Genomic DNA, 22,736 nt, shown 5'->3' on the forward strand with positions numbered 1-22,736 from the left:
TGGATCACAGCATTAGACGAGACATGAAACGCTTCATCCTGCAGCATTAGATGAGCAGTCACCGGTGACATGATGAGTCTGGGTCTGGACAGCATCAGTGTGAGCGTCACACACTCATCAGTTTACCAGCGCTCGTCTCAGTGTTTATCTGATCGTGTCCGTGTGTGTGTGTGTGATTCGCTACGGGCTCAGTGTGTCCCTCAGGGGTCCTGTTATCCGGATCCGCCTCTTATTCCTGTGTTCCTGGATATTGAAGCGCATTTACATTTTCACATTGTGTATATTTGAATCACATATACAGTCATGTTGTTCTGAACGCTGTATAGCGGGCCAGATATTTACATTTTGCTTCATTTATAGCGAAAAAAAAGAATAAAATAACAGAGTACAGAAACATGTATATGGTCTAAGGTGAAGCTCTAGTGACTCTTAATGAGTAAATCATATTTCTACGACATTTAATCATTTGGAGCATCTTGATCTCGTGATGTGTTTGTCCGTATTGGTGATCGGGGAGGTTTGCGATCAGAAAAATATCCTGAAAGATTGAATGTACATTTTCACAGCAGGGCAGCAAACACTATTACAGTGAGGATGAAAGATGAAGGTGTACGTGGAGAAGTGGCGTGATTGTGGGTTGAAAAGAGTCTGTGGGCTCCATTGTGCTGCTGAAATGAGTTCCACATGTTTTGCTCGCAGGTTTTAGAGAAGTTTACGTCCCGTCTGACCCAGATGAGGCTGTTGAGTCACCGCGACCTCCACTCCCTCACAAAGTACCAGATCATTCTGGCCCGGGAACAGTTCAGACGCAACCCACCGCCACACGTCCAGGTACAGCAGACACCGACTCACTGAACTGAACCGACTCACTGCACTGAACCGACTCACTGCACTGCAGCGACTCACTGAACCGACTCACTGAACTGAACCAACGCACTGCATCAACTCACTGAACCGACTCACTTAACCGACTCACTGCACTGCAGCGATTCACTGAACCGACTCACTGAACTGAACCGACTCACTGCACTGCACTGACTCACTTAACCGAATCACTGAACTGAACCGACGCACTGCACTAAACCGACTCACTGCACTGCAGCGACTCACTGAACTGACTCACTGAACTGAACCGACTCACTGCACCGACTCACTGCACTGCACCGACTCACTGCACTGCACCGACTCACTGCACTGAACCGACTCACTGAACCGACTCACTGAACTGAACCGACCAACTCACTGAACTGAACCGACTTACTGAACTGAACCGACTCACTGCACTGCACCGACTCACTTAACCGAATCACTGAACCACCTCACTGCACTGAACCTCACTGCACTGCACAGACTCACTGAACCGACTCACTGCACTGAACCGACTCGTTGCCCTGAACCGACTCACTGAACTGAACCGACCGACTCACTGCACCGACTCACTGCACTGCACCGACTCACTTAACCGAATCACTGAACAACCTCACTGCACTGAACCGACGCACTTAACTGACTCACTGCACTAAACCTCACTGCACTGCACCGACTCACTGAACTGAACCGACCGACTCACTGAACTGAACCGACTCACTGAACTGAACCGACTCACTGCACTGCACCGTCTCACTGAACTGAACCGACCGACTCACTGAACCGACTCACTGAACTGAACCGACGCACTTAACTGACTCACTGCACTAAACCGTCTCGCTGCACTGAACCTCACTGCACTGCACCGACTCACTGAACCGACTCGCTGCACTGAACCGACTCACTGCACTGAACCGACTCGTTGCCCTGAACCGACTCACTGAACTGAACCGACCGACTCACTGCACCGACTCACTGCACTGACTCACTTAACCGAATCACTGAACAACCTCACTGCACTGAACCGACGCACTTAACTGACTCACTGCACTAAACCGTCTCGCTGCACTGAACCTCACTGCACTGCACCGACTCACTGAACTGAACCGACTCACTGCACTGCACCGTCTCACTGAACTGAACCGACCGACTCACTGAACCGACTCACTGAACTGAACCGACCGACTCACTGAACCGACTCACTGAACTGCACCGACTCACTGCACTGCACCGACTCACTGAACTGAACCGACCGACTCACTGAACCGACTCACTGAACTGAACCGACTCACTGCACTGCACCGACTCACTGAACCGACTCACTGCACTGCACCGACTCACTTAACCGAATCACTGAACCACCTCACTGCACTGAACCGACGCACTTAACTGACACACTGCACTAAACCGTCTCGCTGCACCGAACCGACTCGCTGCACTGAACCGACTCGCTGCACTGAACCGACTCGCTGCACTGAACCGACTCGCTGCACTGAACCGACTCGCTGCACTGAACCGACTCACGCCACTGAACCGACTCGCTGCACTGAACCGACTCACTGCACTGCAGCGACTCACTGAACTGAACCGACGCACTGCATCAACTCACTGAACCGACTCACTTAACCGACTCACTGCACTGCACTGACTCACTTAACCGAATCACTGAACTGAACCGACGCACTGCACTGCAGCGACTCACTGAACCGACTCACTGAACTGAATCGACTCACTGAACTGAACCGACTCACTGCACTGCACCGACTCACTGAACCGACTCATTGAACTGAACCGACCGACTCACTGAATTGAACCGACTTACTGAACTGCACCGACTCACTGCACTGCACCGACTCACTGAACCGACTCACTGCACTGCACCGACTCACTTAACCGAATCACTGAACCACCTCACTGCACTGAACCGACGCACTTAACTGACTCACTGCACTAAACCGTCTCGCTGCACTGAACCTCACTGCACTGCACCGACTCACTGAACCGACTCACTGAACTGCACCGACTCACTGAACTGAACCGACCGACTCACTGAACCGACTCACTGAACTGAACCAACCGACTCACTGAACTGCACCGACTCACTGAACCGACTCACTGCACTGACTCACTGAACTGAACCGACCGACTCACTGAACCGACTCACTGAACTGAACCGACTCACAGCACCGAACTGAACTGAACCAACCGACTCACTGAACTGCACCGACTCACTGAACCGACTCACTGCACTGACTCACTGAACTGGACCGACTCACTGAAACGACTCACTGAACTGAACCGACTCACTGCACTGCACCGACTCGTTGCACTGAACCGACTCGCTGCACTGAACCGACTCGTTGCACTGAACCGACTCACTGCACTGACTCACTGAACTGGACCGACTCACTGAACTGAACCGACTCACTGCACTGCACCGACTCACTGCACTGAACCGACTCGTTGCACTGAACCGACTCGCTGCACTGAACCGACTCGTTGCACTGAACCGACTCACGCCACTGAACCGACTCGCTGCACTGAACCGACTCACGCCACTGAACCGACTCGCTGCACTGAACCCCACTGCTTTAAACCGTCACACTGCAGTGATCTGTAGATGCGTGTGTGTTCTGTCTTCAGGGGCCTCAGCAGGGGCCGATCGAGGGGGACTTCGCTCTCTGCATCAGTCTGTATCATGGCTATGAGTTACTGCAGCAGATGGGCATCAGATCGCTCTTCCTCTTCATCCAGAACATCTTCTCTGGACCCAAAGGTGCTCAGATACTCCTACACTGGTGCTGTTTGCTGCTGATGCTCCTCACGTCATGAGGGTTTTTCTGTCTTCTCAGAGTCGTCTCGAGCGAGGAACGAGCTTCAGAGGAGCCCAGTCTTCATGGACCTCTACAGGGAAATGGAGACCATGTTTGCCTCATCTAGCCGAGGTGATTAATACTCTGTTCACTCGTTTGATTAATACTGTTCACTCAGTTGAGTTTGTGTAAGAATTTGTGTATTTAATATATCATGAGTCATCATAATATATTAAATACAGCGTATTGTGCAGAATCTGCTCATATGCGGCTTACTTGAACATGACCGTCACTACGCAACAAATACCGGCGTGCTTGTTCCTTTGAATTGAAGCAATAGCGAAGATTATAACATTTGGTTAACAGAAAAGACATTGTTATTTGCCTGATTCTACCTGATGTTCATGAGCGAGTGTGTTTCATCCGCAGGGCCTCAAGATCCATACGTCTACAGTCACCCCAAACTGCAGAAACTGGACGAGGTGGTGCTACGGCACTTCCAGTCACGGGCCGAGAGCTCAGGTGAGACCGTCCTGTCACCGGCGGGACACCAGAACTGGGGTTGGGTCAGTGTTGTTCAGGGAGTGTGTGTCTCTCGCTGTGGCTGATGAGTGTGTGATCGGACAGATTCTGAGGTCAGCACACGCGTCATGATCTTCTCGTCCTTCCGCGAGAGCGTGCAGGAGATCGCAGAGATGCTGAACCGCCATCAGCCGCTGGTGAAGGTCATGACCTTCATGGGTCAGGCGTCCGCTGGGAAAGGGGTTCGAGGATTCACGCAGAAAGAGCAGCTGGAGGTACGTGACCGTGTGCCAGTGTTCATTTCATTGATGAATCATTTTCAGCATTATTTTCGTCAACGACATTTGTTCACAGATGAAAATGAAACGATAACTAAAAAAAAAAACAGTTTTGAATGACAAAAACTGTGACATTTTCGTCAATGAATAAAAACAAGACGGGAATGTTCGGTAGGGCCGATGTGTGCAGAGATCCGGTCAGAGCTGAGGACTCTCTCTTTCACGTCTGAATGGACAAATACACACAACATCACGTGTAAATGTCCGTTTCGGAGCGTATTCCCGTAAACCCCGTCGGTTATGCCTTTACAGAACGTAATTGTGAGAATATCGGATGTGCATCAGTGCAATTAGATCCGCACAATTGGTCTTAAAGTGACAGTGCGTAATAAACCTAGTGCCGTCTGTACACTTAATATTAATCAAACAACAAAAGAAAAAGAGAAAAGCATTCACTGCTCTTTGATAGCTTTAAAAATGATTAATTATATTTAATTTATACAAATAAATATGTCTGCTTGAAAGAATAAAGAATGACGTATGCATGTTGTTATAAAGAATGCATATATCATTCACTTAAAAAGACTGTTCTACTTTAGGAGAAGTGGTTTTATTTAATTTAATGTCACCGCAGTTAAATCTGTGTCTGTATTGCATGTTCAAACTTTATAATCATTCATATTAACAGGTTAATGTTTTCTCCAGGAGTATATTATGGGTTTGGATGGAAATTTTTGCTAAATTCTAAATGAATGCATTACAATTTAATAGGGGTGTAACGATATTCGAACCGAACCGAAAAACCGCGATACAGAACACACGATTCGAATCGCGATACTCTCATTGCGTACCGAACACGCCCCTCCGCGCCCCCTGCTACCCCGGCCCCGCCCAGCCCAGCCCAGCCCGGCTCAATGGACCTCATGTCTTGTGTACAGTACACAACAAATTCAGTTTTGTAGCTAACCACCATTAACACCAAATAACAAGCTCCGTGTTTTGTTACTTTCGATAATAAGCAAGGTGTAATCTTTCAAATTTGTCTATTTGATACGAAATTCAAACAATAAATGGCGTTTTGGCGCTCTTTGATGTGGCGTGACAGATCGCTTTTCAAATGCGTGACAGATCGCATTTCAAACGGCAACGCGGCGCGCGGGTAAACGCGATCATCTCTTCCTCAGTTACGGAATGGACACCTGAAGGTATGTTGAAAGATGCAGTATACTTACTGAAAGGCATCATAACTCGTGTAATCGCTCAATCAGTGTTTCAGCAGCGGAAACGTCAATAAAACAGCATAGCTTGTCACTAGCATTATATTTACCTCAACAGGCAAGTGATTCAGTGTCCACAACTTCCTATAAATGGTTCCTATAAATGAACTCTTGCACCATGTTAGCCTTTTTTACTTTTTTAAATTTTACTTAACCTGTTAATGATATCTTGATTATTTAATGTATGTTTAAAATATCTTTCATGAAAATGACAACTGTGTAAAGTATTATATTTCAATAACAAATTAGAGTAAAACACAAGTTAATGCAAAAACTGCCTTGTGTTCAGTTTACATGTTTTCATACAATGTGTTGTGTGTTGATTATTATATCTAAAAAATAAATAGCATCTGAATTTAGGTTAAAAGTCTAGGCTACAACCTTTAATGTTATAGTAATGTGCGGCTCCCTATATAGTTTACAGATTTAGCAGATTTTTTTTTTAATCCTTGTGAAACGTTTAATTGTAATTGAATTAATTTAAAGACAAAGACAATTTTTTCGTTAAACCACTGTTTAAAAAAGAAAAGGAAAAAAAAGAAGCAATTTTAGCTTTCTAAACCGAACCGAATCGAACCGAACCGAGACGTCAAAACCGTGGGAAAACCGAACCGTCAATGCTGTGTATCGTTACACCCCTACAATTTAACTAAACCCATTAGATTTTAGTCGGCTAAAATCTTATTGTATTCCGTCGACTTAAACTAAAAGAATTCAGATGACTAAAATATGACTAAACTAAATGGCATTTTAGTCGAGTCTCCTTCATCTATACAGCGCTTTAAGAATCTAGAGTTTCACAGCAGCTTTACAGTGATAACTGGAGATTACAGTAACAGAGAGTGTTTAGGCTTTACAGCAGCTCTAGAATAGAGTTATTGATCATCATATGTCCTTCAGCGTGTCGGGAGGATAAACCGCCTCTTGAATGGTGTGTGTGTGTGTAGGTCGTGCGCCGGTTCCGCGAGGGCGGCTTCAACACGCTGGTGTCCACGTGTGTCGGGGAGGAGGGCCTGGACATCGGAGAGGTGGATCTCATCGTGTGCTTCGACGCTCAGAAGAGTCCGATCCGTCTGGTCCAGCGCATGGGCCGCACGGGACGCCGGAGACAGGGCCGGATCGTGGTCATTCTGGCCGAGGGCCGAGAGGAGCGGGTGAGTGAAGTGTTCATCTGTGTGTAGTGTGTGTGTTGCTGTTCAAGCTCTGCACACAGGGAGTGCTTAAAGTGCTGGAGTTTGACTGTTTGAAATGTAAGTCCTGGAAAACCCCTGAAAACAGCCATATTTATGAAGAGGTACTTGAAAAGTGCTTGACTTATTTAAATACAATATATATATTAAATAAAAAAATTCCAAAAAAAACCAAATACAATCTTTTCACGCAAAGTGAACACTGCAGCCCGCCTATTAAACCCCCATCAGATACGAAGTACGCCAAAAATATCCTATAAAATATTATTTATTGAACAATAATAGCCATTATAAACTTTGTATTTAATAGATATTATTAAAATAAGTTGTATTTTTGGATGCCTTATATCTGTAACTTGAGTTTAAAAAATCCTGAAGATATTGTTTGATAAGTGAGATCTCTGATTATAGTCCTTAAAAACCGAAACCGCAGTGCTTAAAGTCTTTAAAAGTCCTTTTTACAGTTTCTGTCCGAACCCTGAAAGCTCCAGTTCTCCTCTATATCAGTGTCAGTGTTCCTGAACTCCTGAAACGCTCCATTAATCTTGAGTTTCTCCCGGGAACGAACACGTCACAATATTCCTCATTATAATAATTAATGCGCAGAATAAAGGGGCGGGGCCTGGGTGAGTTAATCAGTAGTGTGTTAAACTGCCGGTTATGGGAAGAGGCGGGACATTTCCCAAACACACTCGAAGCGCTCGACCAATCACAACACACTGCTCCAGCCGACCAATCAGAGCACAGTGTGCTTTTCAGGAGGAGGGGCTTCATAGAGACAGGAAGTAAACAGAGCGTTACTGACAGACTGGGAAGAGAGGAGCCGCAACAATGGAGAATATGAGGAGAATAATCAACATTCAAGTTCTAGTAGAGCCAAACACAACATCAAGAGCATAATGTGGCCTCTTTAACATTTCATAGCATTAAAAAACCTCTCGCTCTCTTGCAGACGTATAACCAGAGCCAGAGCAACCGGCGCAGCATAAACAAGAGCATCATGGGAAACAAGCACAGTTTCCAGATGTTTCCTCACAGTCCCCGTATGCTGCCGGCGGGCGTCACTCCGGCGCTCCACAAGATGCTCATCAGCGTGGGTCGGTTCGAGCAGAACGCCGCCGGCCGCCGCTCCACGACGGGCCGCCGCTCAGCGCTGGGTCTCCAGACGGCGGGTACGACTAGCGCTCGCAGTGTGTTCAGCTCAGACGGCAGTCAAGAGCCTCTTCTGCATGAGTGCGAACCTCACAGAAGTTTGAAACATGAAAACACTTTACAATAAGGTCAACATTAGTTAATCACTGTGAGCTAACATGATCTAACAAATGAACAATTGTGTTTTTACTAGCGTTAGCAATAATGCTTGAACCGTCATCCTTCCCTCGCACTCAGTAACACATCTATCCCTCGCCGGTCAAAATGACCCGAAGTCTTAAAATTTAACTTTTGAGTCCAGAAAGCTTACTTTATTTCATTTTGATATATATATATATATATTTTTGTTATTTTTTATTTTATTTACCTTTTCAATTACTAGATTTGATCAATAAAAAATAAATAAATAGTAATTTAAGCACATTCCTCACATTCTTTCAACTTAAATTCAAAATAACTCACAATTTCATGCATAACCCTTTTAATTCAGCTCTAAATATCTGACATTGGGCGTCTTTGACCTCTTGTGGGAAATAATAATAACACATGATATTTCCTGCCTCTAGATGGGCTTATAGCTCTATATGCAGCATGAGCCGTTCCGCTGGGTCCTAAAGCCAGTTCATTTCAATATGCATTCAGATACACATGTTACAAAATCATTTTTTGGTAAAGGGTTAGCATTTTTAGTTTTAGTTTGACTTTTGAGCATTTTTATGTTTTTCTATGTGAACTGAAGCATTCCATTCATTCCTAAGGGGCTCAAATTGAGGGAAGGATTAGTTACTTTTTTAGATTTCAGCCACAAAACTCCTCGAATCCATTCAATGTTTGTGTGTATTCGTGGTTCAAGCGCGACACAAGTCCCGGGGTCTCGGACCCTCTGATGTACACTCAATTTTATAAACATTTTTGAAGTGTTTTCGGGTCAAAATGCCCTGAGAGAAGGGTTGTCCAGCGTGTCTTGTGTCCTGCAGGAGCAGAGCAGTCGTGTGTGAAGGACGAGGGGTTTCTGAGCGCAGCTGAAGAGGTCGTGTGGAGGTCAACCATGAGGCTGGGAGAGGATGAAGCTCAGCCTGTGTTCAGACCGGCGTCTCTGATGACCTTCAGTGACCTTCCGCCGTCAATCCCAGCATCAGTGTGTTCACGGCACTCATGAACAGCAGTACCTCGGCCTGAGTTTGAGATTTATGTGTTTGACTTGCACAGGTTTAACATTACAGGAGGAGTTTTAATTCTGAAGTGAACTAATCCTTAACTAATAACCTTAATGTGATGCATATTTATCAGTCATGCACAAATGAAACGGGTAATATTTCTGCACTCAATCTTTGTTTGTTTCTGAGACTGACACTTTTTATCACAATTCTGTCTTGTTTTTCACAATTGCGAGGGGAAAAAGTCAGAGATAAAATGTCACAATTAACTTTTTGTATTTTTTGGTTCTGTGGCAGAAATAAGCTTCCATGATTTATTAACTATTTGCATCTATTTACATTTTTTTTTAATCATATTTTTAAATGCATTTATTCACATCATGCATTTAATCCACATAAATCTGTGTGAGTTAAATGTTTCTACATGGTTATAATATTTCTAGCTGTGGGACAAGTAAAATTATATTAGTTAAAATGCTTGATTTAAACAAATTGGATTTATTTTATAATAAATATATTGACCTGGCTATTGTGTATTTGAAACGCTGAGTTTGTTGGTGCGGTTACAGAAATCTGACCGGTTTCATCTGTTCGACTGATAAATGTGCATCACATGAGGTTAAAACTGGCCAAATGGATGGAAATTTCAAATGCAATTCAAACAAATAAATCTTAAATTTCGGCGTGTGTGTGCAGGAGCCGAGTGTTGTGGGGCCTGAATGTTGTGTGTGTGTGTGTGTGTGCAGGAGCCGAGTGTTGTGGGGCCTGAATGTTGTGTGTGTGTGTGTGTGTGTGTGTGTGTGTGTGTGTGTGTGTGTGTGTGTGTGTGTGTGTGCAGGAGCCGAGTGTTGTGGGGCCTGAATGTTGTGTGTGTGTGTGCGCAGGAGCCGAGTGTTGCGGGGCCTGAATGTTGTGTGTGTGTGTGTGTGTGTGTGTGTGTGTGTGTGTGCGCAGGAGCCGAGTGTTGTGGGGCCTGAATGTTGTGTGTGTGTGTGTAGGAGCCAAGTGTTGCGGGGCCCGTCAGAGAGCTGTCCCTGTGGGAGTGGAGGCACTGGCAGAACCGGCCGCTTCACACACACACTGTGGGACATTCAGAACGATGCCTCCATTTCACATCCATCATGGAGCTGATCGACAGACTGAGGCAGGAGGAGCAGGTGAGCGCTCGCACACACACACACACACACACACACACACACACACACACACACACACACACGTGTCCTGATACGGATCTCAGAGTCTTAGTTGTCAAGGTGAAGAGTGTTTGAACACTGTCTTCACGTCTCGGTGTCTCATCTGGCCATTAGCTGAATTGATTTTCAGAAATGTTTATGTGTGTCAGGTTCTAAGAAAGAGAACAGCAGCGTCTGACGGCAGGTTCCTCTACGCCTCGGGTGTCAGACGCAGCTGTGCTGAGACAACAGAACACAGCGATGTAGAGAATCAAAGCTGTGTCTGAACAAGTTCTTCCAAATCACAAGTTAAGCTTTCTATGAGATTTTGATTTGGCGCCGAAACAAAAACACCAACGTTTAAATTCATTTCTGTCACAGTATCACTGAGCAGCGACCAGATACGGGAGTCTCAACCATAATGGACTTTATCTGGACAATAACTTTATTCTAGAGCTCCTGTAAAGCCTAACAATCTCTGTTACTGTAATCTCCTGTTATCACTGGACACAAATCATCGCTGCTGTGAAACTCTATACTGTTACAGCGCTGTATAGATGAAGGGACTCGACTGACATAATGTGTTTTGACAAGATTACAAAAAGACTTGATTATGAAATAGTGCAGTATTTTACACCGAGTGAAACCTAATTGATGATGATTAGTAAAAGATGTAATGGGAGAAAGGCGATGGATGTGATTCATGGCTGTGTGTGTGTGTGTGTGTGTGACGTCAGAGAGAGAGTGGTGTCATCAGCCGTCTCGCTCTATACATGCGCTCTTATGTAAGGCTTCTCAGAACAGTTGCATAAGGGCTGGAAGTGGGTCATCTGAGTGACCTACATCTCCGACTGCGGGATTCTGTTCTCCGGCCCGCTGGTGTTCTCCGGCCCGCTCGTGTTCTCCGGCCCGCTGGTGTTCTCCGGCCCGCTGGTGTTCTCCGGCCCGCTCGTGTTCTCCAGCCCGCTGCTGTTCTCCGGCCCGCTGGTGTTCTCCGGCCCGCTGGTGTTCTCCGGCCCGCTGGTGTTCTCCGGCCCGCTGGTGTTCTCCGGCCCGCTGGTGTTCTCCGGCCCGCTGGTGTTCTCCGGCCCGCTCGTGTTCTCCGGCCCGCTCGTGTTCTCCGGCCCGCTGGTGTTCTCCGGCCCGCTGGTGTTCTCCGACTGCGGGATTCTGTTCTCCGGCCCGCTCGTGTTCTCCGGCCCGCTGATGTTCTCCGGCCCGCTGGTGTTCTCCGGCCCGCTCGTGTTCTCCGGCCCGCTCGTGTTCTCCGGCCCGCTCGTGTTCTCCGGCCCGCTCGTGTTCTCCGGCCCGCTGGTGTTCTCCGACTGCGGGATTCTGTTCTCCGGCCCGCTGGTGTTCTCCGACTGCGGGATTCTGTTCTCCGGCCCGCTGGTGTTCTCCGGCCCGCTCGTGTTCTCCGGCCCGCTCGTGTTCTCCGGCCCGCTGGTGTTCTCCGGCCCGCTGGTGTTCTCCGGCCCGCTCGTGTTCTCCGGCCCGCTGGTGTTCTCCGGCCCGCTGGTGTTCTCCGGCCCGCTTGGTTCTCCGGCCCGCTCGTGTTCTCCGGCCCGCTCGTGTTCTCCGGCCCGCTCGTGTTCTCCGGCCCGCTCGTGTTCTCCGGCCCGCTGGTGTTCTCCGGCCCGCTGGTGTTCTCCGGCCCGCTGGTGTTCTCCGGCCCGCTGGTGTTCTCCAGCCCCCTCGTGTTCTCCGGCCCGCTCGTGTTCTCCGGCCCGCTCGTGTTCTCCGGCCCGCTGGTGTTCTCCGGCCCGCTGGTGTTCTCCGGCCCGCTGGTGTTCTCCGGCCCGCTGGTGTTCTCCGGCCCGCTGGTGTTCTCCGGCCCGCTGGTGTTCTCCGGTTGTTCTCCGGCCCGCTCGTGTTCTCCGGCTGTTCTCCGGCCCGCTCGTGTTCTCCGGTTGTTCTCCTACCCTCTCGTGTTCTCCGGTTGTTCTCCGGCCCGCTCGTGTTCTCCGGTTGTTCTCCTACCCTCTCGTGTTCTCCGGTTGTTCTCCTACCCTCTCGTGTTCTCCGGTTGTTCTCCGGCCCGCTCGTGTTCTCCGGCTGTTCTCCGGCCCGCTCGTGTTCTCCGGTTGTTCTCCGGCCCGCTCGTGTTCTCCGACTGTTCTCCGGCCCGCTCGTGTTCTCCGGCTGTTCTCCGGCCCGCTCGTGTTCTCCGGCTGTTCTCCGGCCCGCTCGTGTTCTCCGGCTGTTCTCCGGCCCGCTCGTGTTCTCCGGCTGTTCTCCGGCCCGCTCGTGTTCTCCGGTTGTTCTCCTACCCTCTCGTGTTCTCCGGCTGTTCTCCGGCCCGCTCGTGTTCTCCGGTTGTTCTCCGGCCCGCTCGTGTTCTCCGACTGTTCTCCGGCCCGCTCGTGTTCTCCGGTTGTTCTCCTACCCTCTCGTGTTCTCCGGTTGTTCTCCTACCCTCTCGTGTTCTCCGGCTGTTCTCCTACCCTCTCGTGTTCTCCGGTTGTTCTCCTACCCTCTCGTGTTCTCCGGCTGTTCTCCGGCCCGCTCGTGTTCTCCGGTTGTTCTCCGGCCCGCTCGTGTTCTCCGACTGTTCTCCGGCCCGCTCGTGTTCTCCGGCTGTTCTCCGGCCCGCTCGTGTTCTCCGACTGTTCTCCTACCCTCTCGTGTTCTCCGGCTGTTCTCCGGCCCGCTCGTGTTCTCCGGTTGTTCTCCGGCCCGCTCGTGTTCTCCGACTGTTCTCCGGCCCGCTCGTGTTCTCCGGCTGTTCTCCGGCCCGCTCGTGTTCTCCGGCTGTTCTCCGGCCCGCTCGTGTTCTCCGGCTGTTCTCCTACCCTCTCGTGTTCTCCGGTTGTTCTCCTACCCTCTCGTGTTCTCCGGCTGTTCTCCGGCCCGCTCGTGTTCTCCGACTGTTCTCCTACCCTCTCGTGTTCTCCGGTTGTTCTCCTACCCTCTCGTGTTCTCCGGCTGTTCTCCGGCCCGCTCGTGTTCTCCGGCTGTTCTCCGGCCCGCTCGTGTTCTCCGACTGTTCTCCGGCCCGCTCGTGTTCTCCGACTGTTCTCCGGCCCGCTCGTGTTCTCCGGCTGTTCTCCGGCCCGCTCGTGTTCTCCGGCTGTTCTCCTACCCTCTCGTGTTCTCCGGTTGTTCTCCTACCCTCTCGTGTTCTCCGGTTGTTCTCCTACCCTCTCGTGTTCTCCGGCTGTTCTCCGGCCCGCTCGTGTTCTCCGGTTGTTCTCCGGCCCGCTCGTGTTCTCCGACTGTTCTCCGGCCCGCTCGTGTTCTCCGGCTGTTCTCCGGCCCGCTCGTGTTCTCCGACTGTTCTCCTACCCTCTCGTGTTCTCCGGTTGTTCTCCTACCCTCTCGTGTTCTCCGGCTGTTCTCCGGCCCGCTCGTGTTCTCCGGCTGTTCTCCGGCCCGCTCGTGTTCTCCGACTGTTCTCCGGCCCGCTCGTGTTCTCCGGCTGTTCTCCGGCCCGCTCGTGTTCTCCGGCTGTTCTCCGGCCCGCTCGTGTTCTCCGGCTGTTCTCCGGCCCGCTCGTGTTCTCCGGCTGTTCTCCGGCCCGCTCGTGTTCTCCGGCTGTTCTCCGGCCCGCTCGTGTTCTCCGGCCCGCTCGTGTTCTCCGGCTGTTCTCCGGCCCGCTCGTGTTCTCCGGCTGTTCTCCGGCCCGCTCGTGTTCTCCGGCTGTTCTCCGGCCCGCTCGTGTTCTCCGGCTGTTCTCCGGCCCGCTGCTGTTCTCCGGCCCGCTCGTGTTCTCCGGCTGTTCTCCGGCCCGCTCGTGTTCTCCGGCTGTTCTCCGGCCCGCTCGTGTTCTCCGGCTGTTCTCCGGCCCGCTGCTGTTCTCCGGCCCGCTCGTGTTCTCCGGCTGTTCTCCGGCCCGCTCGTGTTCTCCGGCTGTTCTCCGGCCCGCTCGTGTTCTCCGGCTGTTCTCCGGCCCGCTCGTGTTCTCCGGCCCGCTCGTGTTCTCCGGCCCGCTCGTGTTCTCCGGCTGTTCTCCGGCCCGCTCGTGTTCTCCGGCTGTTCTCCGGCCCGCTCGTGTTCTCCGGCTGTTCTCCGGCCCGCTCGTGTTCTCCGGCTGTTCTCCGGCCCGCTCGTGTTCTCCGGCCCGCTCGTGTTCTCCGGCTGTTCTCCGGCCCGCTCGTGTTCTCCGGCCCGCTCGTGTTCTCCGGCTCGTTTAACAGACACATAACGTGTTGAACCGCTGTTTAACTGATGATTCGTGGCTTCATCGTTGGAGTCCGAATCACATAAAGCATCTATTGTCTTCAGGCCGTTTCACATGATGCGTCACATGATGACCTTGTTATGATGTTACGCACTAGTTTATGATTTATATTTAGCATATTAAAGCTGCAGTTGATATGGTTGTATCATAACTAGATGCAGAAGCAGGACGACTCAGGTCTGGATGGTTACTAACTAGTCACTGACAGACTGTTGATCAGTCACATGACCCTCTCAGATTCTCATCGGCCAATAGCACAGAGCCCTTCACTCTTGTGTCGGAATCTAAAATCTACTGACAGTCCTGTCAATGGATAAATTAGAGCATTTGAATAAATATTGTGAAAATTAGATTAATTTAAGATGTTTTATGTGCATCTCACTGGCCATTATAATGAATAGGTTTGATTTACATGACCTTAATAATTTAGCAGATACTTGTATCTTATATAAAATAAATAATCATCAAATTCTGATATGATGCGGATATATAATGTTTATATATGTCTCTCACACACACACATACAGAGTGTATATACAGTAGTCAATATTTGAAGTGGATCAAAACCTTTCATCAAAGTTATACATGAATTTTGAACAACACCCGTTCATGTCTCAGGACAACTTTGATTAACTTTTTTGATCCACTTCAAATGTTGACTACTATATATATATATATTTGTTGTTTGTTTTATTGTTTATTTATATATATTTAAATGTATACATTTTAATTGTATATAGATAGATCGATAGATAGATATGTTTTATATTTTATATATATATATATATATATATATATATATATATATATATACAAATAATCATATATTTGTTTTTATTTATTTATTTATTTCAATTTAATATTTTAATATATATATATATATATATATATATGTGTGTGTGTATAAAAAATGTTGCATATAGGAAATGTTTATTTATATGTATTTATATCTATAAATAGCACTGCTGATTCCGTTGTGTCAGATTGATGGAGGTCTTCTGTCCTCGCAGGGCGACTGTAGTTTTGAGTCCGAGCTCAAGCTGCATCTACAGAAAGAAGATGTTGATGGAACAACAAACCCAAACGCCGACAGAGCCCCTCGGAAGAAGAGGTCAAGATCCCACGAGGCGTCCCGTTCTGAGGCTCAGCGGGGAGAGAACGGCAGGACGTCGGCGAGGCCCATCCCGAGCGCAGAGAACCAGCTCGACACACACGACGGGCTTGATCCCGAGTCCGATCCGTCATCCCAGCACGAGTGTCTGGACTGTCTCCTGGGAGATCCCGAGGACGAGAGCTCGGATCTACAGCACATGTTCTATCAGCCGGAGCAGAACCTCGGTCCGAAACGCTGCCGTCACAGTCTCACGACCAAAGCCTTCCAGAGGATCCTGGCCGATGTGGAGGATCTGCTGTCCGGATCGCCTCCGCAGGAGCTCAGGCTCCCAGACCTCGGCGTTCTCCCGAAGGACACGGCTTCTGATGCGTTCCAGGTGACGTTCAGCCTGGTGTCGGCTAACAGAGAGCTCGAGGATCCCGGGGCTCTTTCTCCGGGCTGGGACGAGCTGTTCGACGACGAGGACGAGGCCTTCACGAGAGCAGAGGAGGAACGGGAAGAGCATCGGGAAAAGGAACTGGAAGAGCATCGGGAAGAGCAGGACAGCGTGGACCTGTTCGGAGACGACGAGGCTTTCCTTCAGCTGAGCGTTCCTGATATCCGGACGCCAGATAAGAGCACTGGACCTGAAGGAGAGCAGGCTGACGAGCACGACACAGGATCCGATCAGGCGTTCCACTGCTCGCAGGACTTCTTCTCTGTAAACTTTGACCTGGGGTTCGAGTCCGAGGACGAGGAGCGTGTCGACGTGACGTCTCGTCCGGTCGCAGGAACCGTGAGATCTCAGCGATCGGACCGTGTGTTCCCGGGTCAGGCGAGACCCAGCGCTTCCACACCGAGCCGTGTGTTCCCGGGTCAGGCGGACCGTGTGTTCCCGGGTCAGGCGAGACCCAGCGCTTCCACACCGAGCCGTGTGTTCCCGGGTCAGGCGGACCGTGTGTTCCCGGGTCAGGCGAGACCCAGCGCTTCCACACCGAGCCGTGTGTTCCTGGGTCAGGCGGACCGTGTGTTCCCGGGTCAGGCGAGACCCAGCGCTTCCACACCGAGCCGTGTGTTCCCGGGTCAGGCGAGACCCAGCGCTTCCACACCGAGCTGTGTGTTCCCGGGTCAGGCGAGACCCAGCGCTTCCACACCGAGCCGTGTGTTCCCGGGTCAGGCGAGACCCAGCGCTTCCACACCGAGCTGTGTGTTCCCGGGTCAGGCGAGACCCAGCGCTTCCACACCGAGCTGTGTGTTCCCGGGTCAGGCGGACCGTGTGTTCCCGGGTCAGGCGAGACCCAGCGCTTCCACACCGAGCCGTGTGTTCCCGGGTCAGGCGAGACCCAGCGCTTCCACACCGAGCTGTGTGTTCCCGGGTCAGGCGAGACCCAGCGCTTCCACACCGAGCTGTGTGTTCCCGGGTCAGGCGGACCGTGTGTTCCCGGGTCAGGCGAGACCCAGCGCTTCCACACCGAGCCGTGTGTTCCCGGGTCAGGCGGACCGTGTGTTCCCGGGTCAGGCGAGACCCAGCGCTTCCACACCGAGCTGTGTGTTCCCGGGTCAGGCGAGACCCAGCGCTTCCACACCGAGCCGTGTGTTCCCGGGTCAGGCGGACCGTGTGTTCCCGGGTCAGGCGAGACCCAGCGCTTCCACACCGAGCTGTGTGTTCCCGGGTCAGGCGAGACCCAGCGCTTCCACACCGAGCCGTGTGTTCCCGGGTCAGGCGGACCGTGTGTTCCCGGGTCAGGCGAGACCCAGCGCTTCCACACCGAGCCGTGTGTTCCCGGGTCAGGCGGACCGTGTGTTCCCGGGTCAGACCACTCCATCTCTGAGGACAGAGCTGTTCCAGCGGGGTCTCTCCAGTGCAGGTGACGAGTGTGTTCCCAGTCAAAAAACTATAGTACAAAATACTATATTATCATCAAATACTGGATTCAATCTTTTAGTCAACTTGGTTTTCTTCCCATTAGCACAGTTTTGTGTGTGTGTGTGTGTGTGTGTGTGTGTGTGTGTGGATCTGAGTGATCGTAGGCTTCATTGAGTTTATGCTCCTCAGTTTATGAGTGAAAGGTTCAGTCAAGCTTCTTCAGCTCAGATATATATATAAAAAGGCAAGGCAAGTTTATTTATATATAGCACATTTCATACACTATGGTAATTCAAAGTGCTTTACACAGAAAGGAATTAAAATAATCACAAAATAAAAGCAAGGAAAATTAAAACCGTTATAAAAGGAACTAAAAGAGTAAAAATATGATGCATTGATAAACTTCTCATCTGGCAAAACACCGGTGTATCATATTTTTCACAGCTGCTCGTATATGCAGTATATTCAATATTCATATAAATGAACAAAAAATTTTTTTTCAAAATTTAACAACAAAAATGAACCGTCACTGAACTTAAGCTGGACTGTGACGCTTTTCTCTTCTACTTCTATTGTCCTGTTATCTCTGTAAAGCTGCTCTGAAACTCTGTGTTGTAAAAAGCGCTGTATAAATAAAGGAGACTCGACTGAAACACAAAGTCTGGGACGGAAAGAACACAAGTGGACTAAAAGATTGAATCCAGTATTTGGTGCTAACGTAGCATAACCAGAGATTTAAGCTATTTTTTAAACCCAAAAAGCACAAAACTGATCAAACATGCACGTGTCACACATATGGGCCGAATAATGCTGGCTGAATATAATATACTGTATTTGGCTGTTATAATATAATTACTGTATTATGAACCGGCACACGCCTACAAACCCTGTGCGCTTGTAATGTCGCTTACGGCTTCCTCTTTATGCAAAGCTGGTTTTCTAGGACGAAGCATAAGCTGACGAACCGGTTGTGTGTGTGTGTGTGTGTGTGTTTCAGGTGTGTTGAGCAGCGACAGCGAGGGCGAGACGCCTCTCCGGACTTCAGCTCAAAGGGCCAGTCCAGGGTTTTCTCCAGAGGTCAGACTGCTGTCAGATGTGTCATGTGACACTAGTTTCCCTCCACATAAACACTAACATGCACTTAAAATGCTCATAACAACATATGCTCTCAGTTTTTATCTGATAAGATGTCACGCACATAAACTAAGACGGAAACACTTTTCCAGAATAAATCCCTCAAAGCTCATGTGACTCAGCAGAGGCTGTGATTGGATAACTGGAGTAACCAGCGGACCAATGGCATCGCAGCGTCTCTAATGAAACGCAGAGTCTGTCATCAGAATGATTTGGTGACGCTTTACAGTCCGCTTCCATTTAATGTTAGTTAACAATGGAAAACACTTCTAATCATTTATTAATCTTAGTTAATGATACTTTACTGATTCATTATTAAAATCAGAAGTTGTATCTGTTAATATTGTTTATCTGAGCTGACACAGCTTTATTTTTATCAACTAAGATTAATACATTCTGTAACAAATGCATTGCTCATTGTTAGTTAATGGCACCTTATTGTGAAGCGTTGAGTATCATCATGTCTCTCACTATTGTGTTCATAGTCACTCCTTATGTAGGAGAGAAGAGTCTCAGGCTTTACTGTTTGTTCATCATCCTCTCTTTTATGACTGATATTTTGCACCAGTTTCCCAGGAAGTGACGCTTTTGTTCTCTTGTAAACATGGGATGGAAACACTGCAAAAGTCTATGCCATATTCTGACTATTCACACAAGTTTAATTAGCATCTTTGGATGAAAGCAGCAAGTTTCTCTGCTGAGATGAGTGATTTAGAAGTGATGCAAACGTGTGTGTGTGTGTGTGTGTGTGCGCAGTCAAAGATGTGCAGTGACGTGGAGTCTCCGGTTCAGGCTCGCAGGAAACCCGCCGCTGCGCTGAGCACGGTACGACTGCGCTTCAGTGGCTCGCGTTACGCTGTGTTTTCGCCATCGTTTTCACTGTCGTGTTTTTCAGTCGGAGGACAGTGATGATTTCCAGGAGGCGGCTCTTCATCGGCCCAGAGACGCGAAGCCCCGTCACGGCAGAGAGCCTCGCGTACGTCACACACCACTGGAACACGACCACACAGGAGAAGCGCTGTGTCGAGTCTCCTTTATTTATACAAGTTTCACAGCAGCTTTACTGAGATAACAGGACAATCATGACACACAGTTTGTTTATAGAAGAGAATAGCGTCTCAGTCCAGCTTAAGTAAGTTCAATGATGATTCATTTCTGTTGTAAAAAGTTATTAATTTAGTTCATTTATATATATAGCGGCTCTGGAGAAACCGTGATGTCATCGTCCAGCTCTGTTCAGTCTCATATAATGCTGTCAATACAGGAGATCAATAATATTGCTGAATATTAAATGTGTCTTCCAGAAGGTTCTGCGTCGCAAGGCCCGGCAGTTTCTGGACGAGGAGGCCGAGCTCTCGGAAGAAGAAGAGGTTTCGTCCGATGAAGATGATGGAGATGAACAGAACCGTTCACTGCAGGGGTTTGTGGTCAACACGACCCAGTGCTCTCAGGGTCTGAACGGTGAGATCCGCTGAACACACACACACACACACACACACACACACGACCCAGTGCTCTCAGGGTCTGAACGGTGAGATCCGCTGAACACACACACACACACACACACACACACACGACCCAGTGCTCTCAGGGTCTGAACGGTGAGATCCGCTGAACACACACACACACACACACACACACACGACCCAGTGCTCTCAGGGTCTGAACGGTGAGATCCGCTGAACACACACACACACACACACACACACACACACACACACACACATGACCCAGTGCTCTCAGGGTCTGAACGGTGAGATCCGCTGAACACACACACACACACACACACACACACGACCCAGTGCTCTCAGGGTCTGAACGGTGAGATCCGCTGAACACACACACACACACACACACACACACACATGACCCAGTGCTCTCAGGGTCTGAACGGTGAGATCCGCTGAACACACACACACACACACACACACACACACACGACCCAGTGCTCTCAGGGTCTGAACGGTGAGATCCGCTGAACACACACACACACACACACACACACACGACCCAGTGCTCTCAGGGTCTGAACGGTGAGATCCGCTGAACACACACACACACACACACACACACGACCCAGTGCTCTCAGGGTCTGAACGGTGAGATCCGCTGAACACACACACACACACACGACCCAGTGCTCTCAGGGTCTGAACGGTGAGATCCGCTGAACACACACACACACACACACACACACACACGACCCAGTGCTCTCAGGGTCTGAACGGTGAGATCCGCTGAACACACACACACACACACACACGACCCAGTGCTCTCAGGGTCTGAACGGTGAGATCCGCTGAACACACACACACACACACACACACGACCCAGTGCTCTCAGGGTCTGAATGGTGAGATCCGCTGAACACACACACACACACACACACACACACGACCCAGTGCTCTCAGGGTCTGAACGGTGAGATCCGCTGAACACACACACACACACACACACACACACACACACACACACACACACACACGACCCAGTGCTCTCAGGGTCTGAACGGTGAGATCCGCTGAACACACACACACACACACACACACACACACACGACCCAGTGCTCTTAGGGTCTGAACGGTGAGATCCGCTGAACACACACACCACACACACACACACACGACCCAGTGCTCTCAGGGTCTGAACGGTGAGATCCGCTGAACACACACACACACACACACACACACGACCCAGTGCTCTCAGGGTCTGAACGGTGAGATGCGCTGAACACACACACACACACACACACACACGACCCAGTGCTCTCAGGGTCTGAACGGTGAGATGCGCTGAACACACACACCACACACACACACACACGACCCAGTGCTCTCAGGGTCTGAACGGTGAGATGCGCTGAACACACACACACACACACACACACACGACCCAGTGCTCTCAGGGTCTGAACGGTGAGATGCGCTGAACACACACACCACACACACACACACACGACCCAGTGCTCTCAGGGTCTGAACGGTGAGATCCGCTGAACACACACACCACACACACACACACACGACCCAGTGCTCTCAGGGTCTGAACGGTGAGATGCGCTGAACACACACACACACACACACACACACGACCCAGTGCTCTCAGGGTCTGAACGGTGAGATCCGCTGAACACACACACACACACACACACACACACACACGACCCAGTGCTCTCAGGGTCTGAACGGTGAGATCCGCTGAACACACACACCACACACACACACACGGCTTGCTTAAAAGTTTGTTTGTTTTTTAAAACTTTAATTCAGCAAGAATTGATCAAAAGTGCCAGTAAAGACATCTGTTACAAAAGATTTTATCCTAACTTTCTAATTATCAAAGAATCCTAAAATTGATCTCAGTTTCCACTGAAATCTGATTCAGCACAACTGTGTTCAACACTGATAATAATCATAAATGTTTCTCGAGCATCAGATCCTCATATTAGAGTGATTTCTGGAGGATCATGTGACACTGAAGACTGGAGTAATGATGCTGAAAATACAGCTTTGATCACAGGAATAAATTACACTTTACTGTATATTCACATAGTGAAATATTACTCCAGTGTAAATCATCTGTTCTCTGTTTTACTGTATTTTTGATCGGCACGTCCGAGTCTTTATTCTCTCCCTGTAATAAAAGCCAGTCTCAGAAGAAACATCAAGTAAGGTTCATTTTCATTTGTGAAGTTCTGTGATGTTCCCTTCATCAGACTCTGAGATGCAGGCGTTCTATCTGAAGTCGGTGAGGAGTCCAGCGCTGCAGAACCGGGTCCGAATGACGTATAAACCCAAGCATAACGTCAATGTGTTCTCACAGGCGAGTGCCATACGCGTCGCTACAGATCAGGACCATCATCACGTCTTGTTTTGATTGTCATCCAATCAAACTGTGTGTGTGTGTGTGTGAGCCGCAGGTGCCGGAACAGGACGAGACGTACGCAGAAGACAGCTTTGTGTTTGATGGCAGTGAAGATGAGGAGGAGAGTGTGTGTGAGGAAGAGCCCGTGGAGCTGATCGCTGAGGACT

The 22,736-nt window shown here is 49.5% G+C and overlaps 1 protein-coding gene across 1 annotated transcript in view; it reads left to right on the plus strand.

The window, feature by feature from the left end:
* fancm (FA complementation group M) overlaps positions 1-22,736 on the plus strand; it is a 59,057-nt gene that overhangs the window by 31,493 nt on the left and 4,828 nt on the right. Inside the window, exons 5-21 of the mRNA XM_056236711.1 lie at positions 700-831; positions 3,511-3,643; positions 3,720-3,812; positions 4,110-4,202; positions 4,308-4,477; positions 6,705-6,911; positions 7,900-8,119; positions 9,077-9,237; positions 10,141-10,194; positions 10,255-10,413; positions 15,622-17,572; positions 18,569-18,648; positions 19,462-19,530; positions 19,601-19,681; positions 20,010-20,166; positions 22,421-22,527; positions 22,625-22,736. The exon at positions 22,625-22,736 is cut by the window's right edge and continues 248 nt beyond it. Coding sequence (XP_056092686.1) covers positions 700-831; positions 3,511-3,643; positions 3,720-3,812; positions 4,110-4,202; positions 4,308-4,477; positions 6,705-6,911; positions 7,900-8,119; positions 9,077-9,237; positions 10,141-10,194; positions 10,255-10,413; positions 15,622-17,572; positions 18,569-18,648; positions 19,462-19,530; positions 19,601-19,681; positions 20,010-20,166; positions 22,421-22,527; positions 22,625-22,736 — 3,979 coding nt within the window. The remainder of the gene's footprint in view (positions 1-699; positions 832-3,510; positions 3,644-3,719; positions 3,813-4,109; positions 4,203-4,307; positions 4,478-6,704; positions 6,912-7,899; positions 8,120-9,076; positions 9,238-10,140; positions 10,195-10,254; positions 10,414-15,621; positions 17,573-18,568; positions 18,649-19,461; positions 19,531-19,600; positions 19,682-20,009; positions 20,167-22,420; positions 22,528-22,624) is intronic.

Source organism: Rhinichthys klamathensis, unplaced genomic scaffold (genome assembly GCF_029890125.1).
Source record: "Rhinichthys klamathensis goyatoka isolate OS25496 unplaced genomic scaffold, OSU_Roscu_1.1 h1tg000462l_1, whole genome shotgun sequence".
NCBI lineage: Eukaryota > Metazoa > Chordata > Actinopteri > Cypriniformes > Leuciscidae > Rhinichthys > Rhinichthys klamathensis.